Raw genomic sequence first — 13,303 nt, 5'->3', positions numbered from 1 at the left:
TGCTTCATTTATACAGCCCACAATATGGGTATTCAGACATCAATTAAATCAAGACAACCCCCATAGGCGTGCCCAGAAGGCCTTCTAGGTGTTACTAGATTCTGTCAAGTTGATGCTACTAACAAGTCTGGTGCCTTCAGGGGTCAGATCTACTGGGATTGGAATTAAGAATGGTTGTGAGTTACCATTGTGTGTTCTCACCCAGAGCCACGAGTGCCCTTAACTGCAGAGCCATTTCTCCAGCCCTGTCCATGAGACTGCTGTTTAGATAAGGGTTAACATTTTCTAAGGTTATAGCAAAACAGTGCGTCTGCTTTCTGGGGCAGGTCTGCCAAAACACAGGCCTCCCCTGAATGGGGAAAAAGGGGAGGGGGGGACATGACCGGTCCTAGATATTTATGGTGGGGGAGAAAGTTTATTGTAGATACAAAGGAGATAGCCAGCCAGAGGTGGTGGCGCATGCCTTTAATCCCAGCACTCAGGGAGGCAGAGGCAGGCGGATCTCTGTGAATTCAAGACCAGCTTGGTCTACAGAGTGAGTCCATTTTAGCCAGGTGCAGTGGCCCATGCCTGTAATCCCAGCACTCAGGGAGGCAGAGGCAGGCGCATCTCTGTGAGTTTGAGGCCAGCCTGGTCTACAAAGTGAGTTCTAGTACAGCCAGGGCTAGTCAGAGAAACCCTGTTCTGAAAACTAGCCAGAGGCAGGTGTTAGCATACCTGACTCTAGTTACTTAGCAACCTCTGACATCATGACAGGCTGCCTACCACCAAGTGTGTGGTGTGCCCTTGCCTGGGCAAACCTGTCTCTCTCTTGCTCTCTTACTCTCTGCCTGTGTCTGTCTGTCTCTTCCCCTGGGGCACCCCCCTCGCATTCTACAACAAATCTTATGTGTGTTGTGTGGCGCATATTTCAGATTTAATAGCAGGGACATCTGGGAGAGTCCAGAGGGGACATGACTAGACTGAGTTGGGCCATGTAGGGAGAGGGGGAGGGGGAGGGGAAAGGAGAGGGAAGAGAGGAGAGCCAGGTGAAGCCACCAGGAAGCCCAAAACAGAGTAGACTGAAAGAACCATGTAACCAAAATGGTTGGATTAAACGGGGAAGGGCAGCTCAGCCCCTGAGATGGAGAAGTTGAGGGTAGGAGGCCCTGGGGTATGCCCAGCAGGAGGGCCCTGTGACAGGCAGGGACTTGGGGATGCTGAGAGAACCAGGCAGCCAGCCCCTTTTTGATATGTTAAATAGGCACCTCAGCCGTTTGTCCCAGGTTTGAAGCCTACAATTACCTAACAAAGGCTCCCAGCACAGCCCTCCTAAATGATTTGCTGCTGCTTCATAGCTGTAATTGCGCTACTGTTATGAGCTGCCATGTAAGTATCTTGTGTTTTCCAATGGTCTTAGGCCACCCCTGGGAAAGAGTTGTGTTGTTCAGTCATCCCCAAAGTGGTTACACCTCACAAGTTGAGAGTCCACTGTCCTCAATGATGAGTTTATAGGTTATGAAGTAGCCCATGACTATGAGAAAGGAGAGAATATGCATTAAGGAAAACTCAGAAAACCTGGTAAAGATACGGGGAAAAAATGTTTTGTTCTGGATGAGACACAGAGGCAGATGGATCTCTGTGAGTTCCAGGCCAGTCAGGTTTATATGGTGAGTTCTAGGCTAGCCAGGGACAACGCATAGAGGGACTCAGTCGCAAAGCAAAGCAAAGCAAAAACAAAAGGTTGTCTTTTGGCCTCTATTTCACACACAGTGCACACACACACACACACACACACAGTGGTGTTTTGAATGAGACTGGCCTGGGTAGGCTCATATATTTGAATGTCTGGTTCCCAGTTGGTGGACCACTTAAGAAGGACCAGGAGTTGTGGCCTTGTTGGAGGATGTGGGACCAGGAGGTGTGGCTTTGTTGGAGGATGTGTGTCACTTTCAAAAGCCCTCACCAAACCCAATCTGGATTTCTCTCTCTCTCTCTCTCTCTCTCTCTCTCTCTCTCTCTCTCTCTCTCTCTCTCTCTCTCCCTCTGCCTCAATGTGTGGATCAGAAGTAAGCTCTCAGCTACTGCTAACACCCTGCCTGCCTGCCTGCCTGCCTGCCTGTTGCCATACTTAGTGACATAATAGAAGTGGACTATTCCTGTGAAATTGTAAGCAAGCCACCCAAGTAATAGCTTTCTTTTACAAGTTGCTTTGGCCATGGTGCCTACTCAAAACAACAGAACAGTGACTAATACCCACAATACATTATTAGTTAACGAGTGATATTTTTAATGAAGGTCAAAGGTCATCCTCAGCTACATTCTGATTCGGAGGCCAGCCTGGGATGCATAAGACCCTGTCTCAAAAAAATCAAAACCAGTAAAAAAAAAATAACACTATTTATGGCCACAAACTAGGAATGAAACATAGCAACTGTAAGACCTACTGAGCCATTCCTTCAGGGAAAAGGAGCAGGTCATTTAGAGAACACCGACGTAAGAAGGGAATTTTGTACTCTCGTGTTAGCTCTCAGCTTCTACTGCAAAATGTCTGACATATAAAAAGAGGGGAGATGGCCACCTGTGGCGGTGTTCACAAGTAATTCCAAAATAGGAGGGAGAGACAGGCAGATTGTCTTGAACACCAGGCAACCTGGATGGCAGAGTCAGTATGTACATAGCAAGACCCTATCTCAAAAGAGAAAAAGAAGAGGAGGAGAAGAGCAGGTTTCAGTCTGTGGCCTGTTTTTCTGCCATTGGCTGGGGGGGGGGGTGGGGGGGAGGACGGCACTCTGGAGAAAGAGGATCATGGGAGCAACATGGAACAGAAGAAACTACTTACCTGTGGTGCCAGAGAAGCAATAAAATAAGACTGGAGAGCTGAGCGGTGGTGGCGCAAGCCTTTAATCCCAGCACACAGGAGGTAGAGGCAGGCAGATCGCTGTGAGTTCAAGGCCAGCCTGGTCTACAAAGTGAGTCCAGGACAACCAAGGCTACACAGAGAAACCCTGTCTCAAAAAACAAAAAAAATAAAAAAATAAATAACTAATAAGACTGGAGTCCCAGGGTTCTCTCTGAGGACACACACTGAGCAAACGGCTTCCCTTAGAGGGTTTGCGGAGATGGCTCAGTGGGTAAGAGCACTTGCTGTGAAAGCAAGGGGACCTGAGGTGAAATCTCCAACACTCCCATAAGAAGAAAGCTAGATGCTAGTGAGGCAGCCGGTGCCTGTAACTGTGGCAGCTTTTCCACAAACTCTCTTGTGCTTCAAAGAGACCTGAGAGAGACTTGAAGTGATGATGCAGACTTATAATCGTAGAATTCAGAAGGCTGAAGTAAGCAGTCAGGGGCCAGCTTGGGCTATATGGCAAGGCCCTGGTTATGAGAGAGAGACAGAGAAACAGAGAGAGAGAGAGAGAGAGAGAGAGAAGGAATAAAAGAAAACTTTATTTAGAAAATGGTCTATCTTTCTCACGTACTCTGGTGCCTCACATTTGACCATGTCCCCTGGAGGGGGAGACCTGGTGGCACTCAGAGGAAGGACAGCAGGTTGCCAAGAAGAGACTTGATACCCTATGAGCATGTACAGGGGGAGGTAATCCCCCTCAGGAACAGTCATAGGGGAGGGGAATAATGGAAAAATGGGAGGGGGGAGAATGGGAGGATACAAGGGATGGGATAAACATTGAGATGTAACAAGAATAAATTAATAAAAAATTAAAAAAAAAAAAGGGTCTATCTTTAATCGAAGCCCTCTTTCCATTCACAACAGTTGCCAGTAAGAAGTATTTGTTTGCGAGTTCCTTTATTGTTTCTGGCACTGCTGGGAAACTGTTTTGTGGGCGGTCAAGACAGAAGTATCTATGAGAGAAGGGTTCATGGATACTGACTCAGGCAGGCAGTGGGTGGAAAGAAAAGGCTGACTGCTAATACAAAACAAGACACGGGGCGGGAGAGAATGCCTGCTGCCTTACACTCACGCCTCCAAGTAAGAAGCCAAACACTTAGATTGTTAAGCAACACAGGGCCTGAGGAATGTGAAGAGAGTCATCCTGGGTCGTCAGCAGTCCCTGAAGGCATTATCTCACTGTAGAGCAGTGTTTCTCAACCTGTGGGTGGTGACCCCTTGGGTGTTCGTTGACCCTTTCACCAGGGGCACCTAAGGCCATCAGAAAACACAGATATTTGCATTACAATTCATAACAGTAGCAAGCTTATGCACTAGCAACAAAAATAAGTGTAAGGCTGGCTGTCACCACAACACCAGGCACTGTATTAAAGGGTCATGGCGTTAGTTGGGAAGGAACCATTGGTATACAAGGTCCTGAGTCAGGGAAGATAATGCTCAGGAGATTCTGGGTAATATTACAAGCCTTTGTTGGTGCTTTCTGTTTTCCAAGACACTTGTGTTATCAGCACCTTGAAGAGAAAGCGCCCCCCCCCATTCTGTAGAGGCCCCTCCTCCCCATATTACAGTGATCTAGAAAAGGAGGGGCAGCAGGTACCCCCGATTCTGTAGAGGCCCCTTCTTCATGGTGCTACAGTGGTCTGGAAAAAGAGGGGGACCTCCACATCCACACTTCTCTCCAGGCTCTGGGCCAGTTTCCCAACGGAAAGAGAATTCCAGAGGATGGTGACTCAGCTTTTGGCAGGAAGCTTGGCAGGGACAGGTAACTACAGAACCTCTCCCCGCCACTGCCTCTGTGCACCACCCTCTCAGGTTCCGTGTCCCTGAGCTTCTGCCTGGTGACTGCGCACTCAGCTAGTCCCAGCCTAAAGGGCCTTGTCATTTCCTCCCACCTAGTGTAGCTCACTGAAGCTTGGTACAGCTTCAAGTCCCAACCATCTCCTCAATGTGCGCCACAATCTGCAGAAATAATCCACCTAGTTCTAGAAGGACTGGACCGGGTTTTGTTTTTGTTTGTTTTTCTTCCTGGCGAGGATGCAGCAGTGGAAGAGTGCTCATCCAGCATTCATGAGGTCCTGGGTTCAAGCTCAGCACTAGAAAAAGGAGGAAAAAAAATGGAGAAAGGAAAAGAAAAAGAAGGGACAAGGCTAGGTTGAGCTGACCCAATTCCTTGTTGTTGTTTTTGTCACTTATGGATGTCACTTTGAGACTTTATAGGCTCAAATGCACCCATGTAATCCCAGCACTTGGGAGGCAGAGGCAGACGGATCGTTGTAAGTTCGAGGCCAGCCTGGTTTACAAAGTTAGTCCAGGACAGCCAAGGCTACACAGAGAAACCTTGTCTCAAAATAAATAAATAAATTGTGAGCCATCATGTGGTTGCTTGAAATTGAACTCAGGACTTCTGGAACAACAGCCAGTGCCCCTAATCTCTGAGCCATCTCTCCGGCACCCCAACTCCTGGTTTGTTTGCAAGACTGTATCTCTCTATGCCTTGGCTGACCTAAAACTCTATAGGTAGACCAGGTTGACCTTACCTCCAGAGTGCTGGGATTGAAGGCATGGGCCACCACTCCCAGCTCCCAATTCCTGGTTGTAGAGTTTGCCAATCAGAACAGCAGGGATGGGGTTCAGTGGTTTGGGATCAAATCCAGTCTGGAACAGAGCTCTTCAGACTTCCAGAGTATTCTCTCACCCCCGAAGCTTATTAGATGTGTTAAGTACAAGTCCATAAGCACAGCATTCCCAGCCAGGTCTGATCTCCAGAGCTCTGGATGCAAGCCTCTGCATCTGTATATCTACCGGAAACAGCAAAGACCCAAAGCATGAGAGCCCAAGTCATATTATCTGACCTGATCAAGAAAATCAACACAATCGCTCTGGCAGCCTTGGCAGGCACTTGGCTTGCTCTGTTTTTCTGAATTCTTCTGGCCCGTACCATGCCTCCCTTTTGCTTTCTGCTTACACTATGTAGGTTCAACTGGTGGTGGTGGTGGCAGCGGCAGCGGCAGCAGCGCACACCTTTATCGGGAGGCAGAGGCAGGCAGATCGCTGTGAGTTTGAGGCCAGCCTAGTCCACAAAGTGAGTCCAGGACAGCTAAGAATACACAGAGAAACCTTGTCTTGAAAAACCAAAACAAACAAACAAAACCAAAAGCTATCTTGGTTCAAGTGTTAGAAGTCCCAGACTGTTGGAGTTCCAGTTGATCCCCAGGTGTCCATATTGTGGATTGTAGGTCCTCAGTACGAGGAAGAACAAATAACACCCAATTTCTATCTCTGAAATTACAGTTGGTTGAAAAACTTCTATGCAGGTTTCACCAAATGATCAAAATGTTGCCTTCATCAAATAAGAACACAGTTCTGGATCCTTGGGCTGTTGGGTTTAATAGCTCCACAAGACTCCTGAATCAGAGACTCGGGCACTAAGTTACTTAGCACATTAGTGCCCTGCAGTCCCCTTAACCCAGACACAGCAGGTAGAAATGCAGGAGGGCGGATGGAAGGTTGGAAGAAAAAGGAAGGTACCAAGAACACAAGACTATCGAATTCAGTGATGCTCCTGTCTCCCAGGTGCTGGGAGTGTGGGCAGTACCCAGCCAGATTCTGAGCGCTATACTGATTAACAACATATCCACATACCTAGATTATTCTCATCAAAAATGAAAATGAGATTAGGGTGGCCTAGAACTTGCTGCATAGACCAAGCTGGCCTCAAACTCACAGAGATTTGATCCTTTCTGCCTTCCAAGTGCTGAGAGATTCAATATGTGTATCATGCTTGGCTTTTTTTTTCATTGTGGTTTTTCCGAGACACAGTTTTTCTGTGTAGTCCTGGCTGTCCTGAAACACCCTCGGTAGACCAGGATGGCCTTGAATTCAGATATCCACCTGCCTCTGCCTCCCAAATGCTGGTATTAAAGGGATGTACCCCTACCGCCTGAGTTATTTTTTAATTTAAAACTTTGCAATCTTTTTAAATTTTATTTTATTTTTTATTTTTATTTTTTGGTTTTTCAAGATGGGGTTTCTCTGTGTAGCCTTGGCTGTCCTGGACTCACTTTGTAGACCAGGCTGGCCTTCAACTCACAGAGATCCTCTTGAGTGTGGGATTAAAGGCATGCGCCACCACCCAAGGCTATTTAATGTCTAAGCAGACACAATTAGAGTCAAGGTAAGGTGGTAGTGTCTTAGTCACTGCACTGCTTTCCTTGAATCCCTTATAATTTGAGTTCTTGTTATTATTAGCTACTTTATTACTTAATTATTTAAATATTATGTTATTATGTTTAGTATTATAAATAATAATCATGTGATCATTATTCTGGAGACAGGGTCTCACTGTGTAGTCCTGGCTAGCCTGAGACTTGCTATGGGAGAGCCCAGACTGGCGCTGCACCCACGGCAATCCTGCGCCTTCAGGCTCCTAAGTGCTGAGATCACAGACCTGTGCCACCTACCTGGCACGTCACTCTTTTGTAAAATTTTTGCATCAGGAAGTTCAGGGCTTATAAACCTATTCCCCAAAGTCATCACAAACTGGATAACTTGTCTTGTTGTTGGGGGATGGTCTGATGTATTTTGATACTAATTACTGTTTGTTGTCTGTGTGACCCACCTTTTGTTTAATAAAAACCCGTCCCACCTGGGCAGGACAAAGGAGATAGGTGGGGCTAGGAGATGGAGAATCCGGCCCAGATGAAGAACATGAGCAAGTACATGGGATTGTAGATGGGAGGCAGCTTGATAGAAGTTATTGGAAACAGATGGCATGGGATTGAGACAGGGATCCCATGCCTGAGGCCTTACTATGAAAAGTAGTTTAGAAGATTGTTATCTGCCCTGCCCCACGCTAAGGCTGTTTTAAAATATAACAAGTGTCTGTGTCTTGATTGATTGCTAGCTGAGCCTACAAGTAATACAGATAAATTTATAAAACAATTCTTGTCATTTCTAGATCAGTTACCTTATTATGCATCTAATTTTTGTCTTTTTTTTTTTTTTAAGTCAGGGTTTCCCTGTATAGTCATGGCTGTTCTAGAATTCTCTACACAGACCAGACTGGCCTTGGACTCACAGAGATCTACCTGCCTCTGCCTTCCTAGTGTTAGGACTAAAGGTGTGCACCACTATTCCAGGCCAAATCACCTTTATGTATGCCAATGTAAGCTATTTGCTAGTGTTTTGAGTTTGCTATTTGTTTGTTTATTAGAATGTCTCTTTTCAGATATTTCCATGCCAGATGACCTCTTACATTTGACCTCTAAGTATTAGAGCCCCCTTGGTCCTGTTTGGAGCTTTCTTCCATTATTCCCATATTTTCTCCCTACACTGTAGGCTCAGTTTCCTTAACAATTACACTTTATTATGAACTCATTAAATGAATGTACCTCCCTTACAACCTGACTGCCCTAAACAGGAGGGAAAGGAGATTAAGGAGAACAAGAATGAAACCTTCTGGGTATCAGTTCCTGGGAACGATTCCCCTGGCGGAGTCAGCCGGATATCAGCCGACCAGCAATTCCACCAAAGTTGTTGCTGGAACCTGGAGCAACCGGAACTGGAGCCTCAGCCAGAGCCCAAAGCCTTGAAGCCTTCCCTAGAACAATTCTCTCTAGGAGCGTCTAGAAGTGGAGTGATGAGCAGCCAAACAATACCAAGACCCAAACAGCCTCCTGTTTTGAATATATATATATTCCTATCAGAGTCTGTACTAGGATGTTTTTCAGCTGGCAAAAACCAAGCCCCGCCCACTCCCCCCAGGAAGTCTTTTAGTGGATAAACATCACCTGCTATCTCACAAGTCTGCTCCCCATCCCACACTTGGGATCAAAACAAAAACATATTTATCCCCACTACACTACACCACCCCAATATTCCCATAGCTTTATTATGTTTTTTTGTGGTACTGGAGATGAAATCCAGGACCTCAGGCATGTTCTTATCACCAAGCTAATCCCCGGCCCCCATTCCCAAGGCGTTATATTCCTATCTAGCCTAACCTTTACTCTCTAGGCTCTTCATATATTACCGCTTGGGTACCTCAGATGACTCCCCAAGTCAACAACTCCCAAAGGGAATTAATTCATTTCCACCCCTATCAGACAACTTCCAACCGGTTCTATTAGTCTTTCCTCTCCTGTGTTTTGACTAGCCTTCAAGCTAGTCAGCATATCACACCCGGAATGTCGCCCTTTCAGCTCCTATATCCAGCCGATCAGATCCTAGGCCTCACATTTGAATTCCCTGGCATCTTGTCTTCAAAGAGAAAACTGAATTCATCCATTACGGAATAATCTATCATCTCTCTGAATACTAATATAAAATTGTTTTTGCTGTTATTATTTTAAATAGTACCCGCTACTAAAATCGGGAGGGTAGGCATTTTGTTGTCTGAGCACCTCTGGTAACCCTGAGTCTAAGCGTCTGCAGCAAAATACCGGGTAGCCATGGCTGCCCTTCTAGCCTTCCTTCAGCAACCAGACTGCTTTTCCCGCAGAGACTACGACTCCCAGAGTGCTTCGCGGGCCTGTGGCGCGCGCTTGGAGGCATCTTTAGGACCAGGATTGAAGCAAGATGGCGGGCCCGCGGTGAGTAACTGTGGAGGTCGCCGCTGCTCTCTTCTCTTTTAGGATAGGTCTGAAAGGCTTGCCCCTAGCTGTTGAGGGCTTTTCTGACTGTCCTTGGCCGCCTGGCGAGGCTGCGGGTGTCCCCTGGCTGCGTCCCGCCGACGGGCCGGCGTGTAGCACACCAGCCGTGTGTCCCGCTGCACTACGTTGACCTTGCGACTCCTGAGACCCTTCCCGATCCAGGTCTTTCAATAATTCCTGTGCTTCCTTTCCTCAAACTTAAGACCCTCCGGGGCGTTTTGTTTGGACCTGAATTCGGTGCCTCGGAAGTTTCTCTTTGGAGCAATAGTTTGGGGGGCGTGCTAGCTAAGCCAGAGAGAACAGAGGAAACTTAAAGTCTCCTACAAACGCTTTGATTTTTGTCCTGTAATCAGAGGACGTGGGTTTGTGTCTCGTGCATGCCACCAGTTAAACAGTGGGCAACTAAAACAATACATAGCACGCTGAAAGAACTCGGGTTAGCAAGTTGCAGGGTTCTGCTAATGTCAGCCATGAGCCCGGGTCCTGTTCCCTTTCCTGCCTGTTGAGCTAGGGAAGGGCACAATCAGTCGTTGAGACAAAGAAAGTAGGAGCGCAGTAATTACATACCACTATTTATCATAACGTCTCATGAAAACGGTAGTTGCTTTCTGAAGTTTACCACTGAAGAATTGGAAGGCCATTTAGTTAATGACTTGCCTCCTGTATTTATTATTTACACGGCATTCAGCCTGCATCTATCTATGCCTGTAGGCTAGAAGAGGGCACCAGCTCTCATTGTAGATGGTTGTGAGCCACCCACCATGTGGTTGTTGGGAATTGAACTCAGAACCTCTGGAAGAGCAGCCAGTGCCCTTAACCTCTGAGCCATCTCTCCAGCCCCAGATTTTCCGCTTTCTAAGTGAACAGTTCCAAAGTCTTTAGAAGCAAGTCCTTTAAAAAGTAAATGATTTGCCGAGTGTGGTGCTGCACGCCTTTAATCCCAGCACACAGGAGGCAGAGGCAGGAGGGTCAATGTGAGTTCGGGGCTAGCTTGGTCTACAAAGCAAGTCCAGGACAGCTAAGGCTATACAGAGAAACCCTGTCTTGAAAAACAAACAAAAAATAAATAAAATTCATGACTCAAGATTTATTTATTTAGTATACAGTGCACATTAGGTTAGAGTTTAGATGGTTGTGAGCCACCATGTGGTTGCTGGGAATTGAACTCAGAACCTTTGGGAAAGCAGTCAGTTCTCTTAACCGCTGAGCCATCTCTCCAGCCCCAAACTCATGATTCAAAAATAAGGCTTGACATACCTTTAAATGTTGTGGGACAGCAAAGATGAAATGGTGATAAAAAGCGCTTGTTTAAAACTTCTAAGATGGTGACATCAATTTGTCCCTCTTAGTTTTTTTTATGGATCAAAGATAGGTCTTGTTGAATTTTCCCTTTCTTTTTTCTTTTTTGGAAAGGGGGGGTGAGGTTTCGAGACAAGGTTTCTCTGTTAGTCGTCCTGGACTCGCTTTGTAGACCAGGCTGGCCTCGAACTCACATCAATCCTCCTGCCTCTGCCTCCCGAGTGCTGGGATTAAAGGCGTGCACCACCATGCCCAAGCTTGAATTTTCCCTTTTATCAGAAACAGTATTACTGTAAGTGCTAAGGTCTTCTGTGTGGTACTTGGGCGTTAGTACGTAGACCTGCTGGTGCTCGAGGAGGCCTGTGCTCTGTTGCATTATGTGTGAATGGCTTTCTGAGTAACTATGTGGTCCCCGAGCACCCAGGAAGAGAAACAGAGTGCACTGAGTGGTGAGAAGGGTGCGTTTTGTTTTTTTTTTTTTTTTGGTTTTTTTCGAGACAGGGTTTCTCTGTGTAGCCTTGACCATCCTGGACTCACTTTGTAGACCAGGCTGGCCTCGAACTCACAGCGATCCGCCTGCCTCTGCCTCCCGAGTGCTGGGATTAAAGGCGTGTGCCACCACGCCCGGCTCGAGAAGGGTGCGTTTAAGAGAATGCTGTAGGCCATTGGCCTTCTCATGTCTGATGTCCCCACTCTTGGGCCTGTTGCCGTGTGCAGCTGCGAAGTTTAAAGGCCTTGTCTGCAAATGACTCGCGCTGCCTAGTGTCTCCTCTCTTATTGTAGTGTTTGTTTACTTTGGTAGCTGATTCTTCTTTATCTCTTAAGCAGGAGTGAAAATCCGAGTGCCTAGAGACCGATTTCAGAGGCAGTCTCTCTTCACAATACCGGGGGTTTTTGTTTTTGTTTTTAAATCACTTGATAAGGATCATGGCGGCAGCAGTAAAATGGGTGATATCAAACAGAACTCTCTGGAAGCATCTATTTCCAATTCAAAGTAAGTGAGGCTTTTTTTTTTTTAATAAAAAAAGTTCTATGCTTTTTCAAATCTAGACTATTTAAAGCATTTTGTTATTTTATATGCCTGCTATTTGCAATCATGAAAAGAAGACAAAATTTAATGTCAGTCAAAAAGAATAAATAAGTTATGCTACATCCCTTTTTTGTTTTGTTTTTCCAGACAGGGTTTCTCTGTGTAGCCTTGGCTGTCCTGGACTCTGTAGCCCAGGCTGGCCTCAGACTCACAGCGATCCACCTGCCTCTGCCTCCCGAGTGCTGGGATTAAAGGTATGCACCACCACGCCCAGCTTATCTGTGCTTTTAGAAGTTACTGTAGTGAGCTGGGCAGGATGGCGCATGCCTTTAATCCCAGCACTTGGGAGGCAGAGGCTGGAGGATCTCTATGGTTCGAAACCAGTCTGGACTGGATAGTGGGTTCCAGGTCAGCCAGGGCTATGTAGAGAAAGAGAGTCCATGTCTTAGAATAACAACAAAAAGCCACTGTAGTGAGATGAGCATGGTGACACAAGTCTGTAACCCTAAACGCTTCGAAGGCAGAGGCAAGCAGGCCTCTGAGATCAAGGCTAACCTGGCACACTTAATGAGCTTCAGACCAACCATGGCTACATAGTGAGACTCATAAAATACTGATTAGTAAAAATCAAATTGCTGTATCTTCTAGTCAGCACTCAAAATAACTTTTGCTGGAGCGTGGTGGCAGACGCCTTTAATCCCAGCGCTTGGGAGGCAGAGGCACTTGGTTCTCTGTAAGTTCAAGACCAGACTGGTCTACAAAGCCAGTTCCAGGACAGCCAGGGCTACACAAAGAAACTCTATCTTGAAGAGAAAAAAAAAAAGACATCACCTCCCCACCCCCCAAAAAAGTGCCCCGCCCCTATTTTCATTATTATGACCTTTTTGTGCATACCTGATCCATGTAGCATACTCGCTCACTCCATTCCTCCTGCTTTGTTTTGCTGGTTCCTTCCTAGTCTTCCTTTTCCTGTCGATGTCACACAATATATTTAAATCTAGATTTCCGTATGAGGGAGAACATGGAACAGTCCTCCGCTGGCCTCCTGTGTCCCCCCCTCCTTGCTCTTTAGCATCTCCCTAGTCCCCTTCTCTGTCATAGAGACCAACGAAAGCAAACAAAAGGCGCTTACTGGTTGATGTCTAGATTTACCTTTATGAGAGATGAGCTAAACTATTGTACTCTGTGGGTTTTTACAGATGGAGCTTTGTCAAGTGCTTGCTGTAAGTCTACATATTCTTCTCTTCCAGATGACTACAATTGGTATGTATTTTTTAAAAAATCTGGAAAAAAAAATCTGTTGAAAATAGCAGTCTTAGTTGTATCTTAGGATTGCTTTTCTGATTTTTCTGGGGTTTTTTTTGGGGGGGGGGGCGTTGTTTTTGTTTTTGTTTTTCAAGACAGGGTTTCTCTGTGTAGCCCTGGCTGTCCTGGAAC

General features: G+C 46.3%; 1 protein-coding gene across 1 annotated transcript in view; it reads left to right on the top strand.

The window, feature by feature from the left end:
- The window catches only part of Mrpl42 (mitochondrial ribosomal protein L42), a 52,465-nt gene that overhangs the window by 25,881 nt on the left and 13,281 nt on the right, over positions 1–13,303 (top strand). The window contains exons 2-3 of the mRNA XM_051139901.1: positions 11,746–11,830; positions 13,066–13,129. Coding sequence (XP_050995858.1) covers positions 11,764–11,830; positions 13,066–13,129 — 131 coding nt within the window. The 5' untranslated portion in view covers positions 11,746–11,763. The remainder of the gene's footprint in view (positions 1–11,745; positions 11,831–13,065; positions 13,130–13,303) is intronic.

Source organism: Acomys russatus, chromosome 31 (genome assembly GCF_903995435.1).
Source record: "Acomys russatus chromosome 31, mAcoRus1.1, whole genome shotgun sequence".
Taxonomy (NCBI): Eukaryota; Metazoa; Chordata; class Mammalia; order Rodentia; family Muridae; genus Acomys; species Acomys russatus.
The sequence above is the reverse complement of the archived record's forward strand: the minus strand, read 5'-3'. Positions and strand labels throughout refer to the sequence as shown.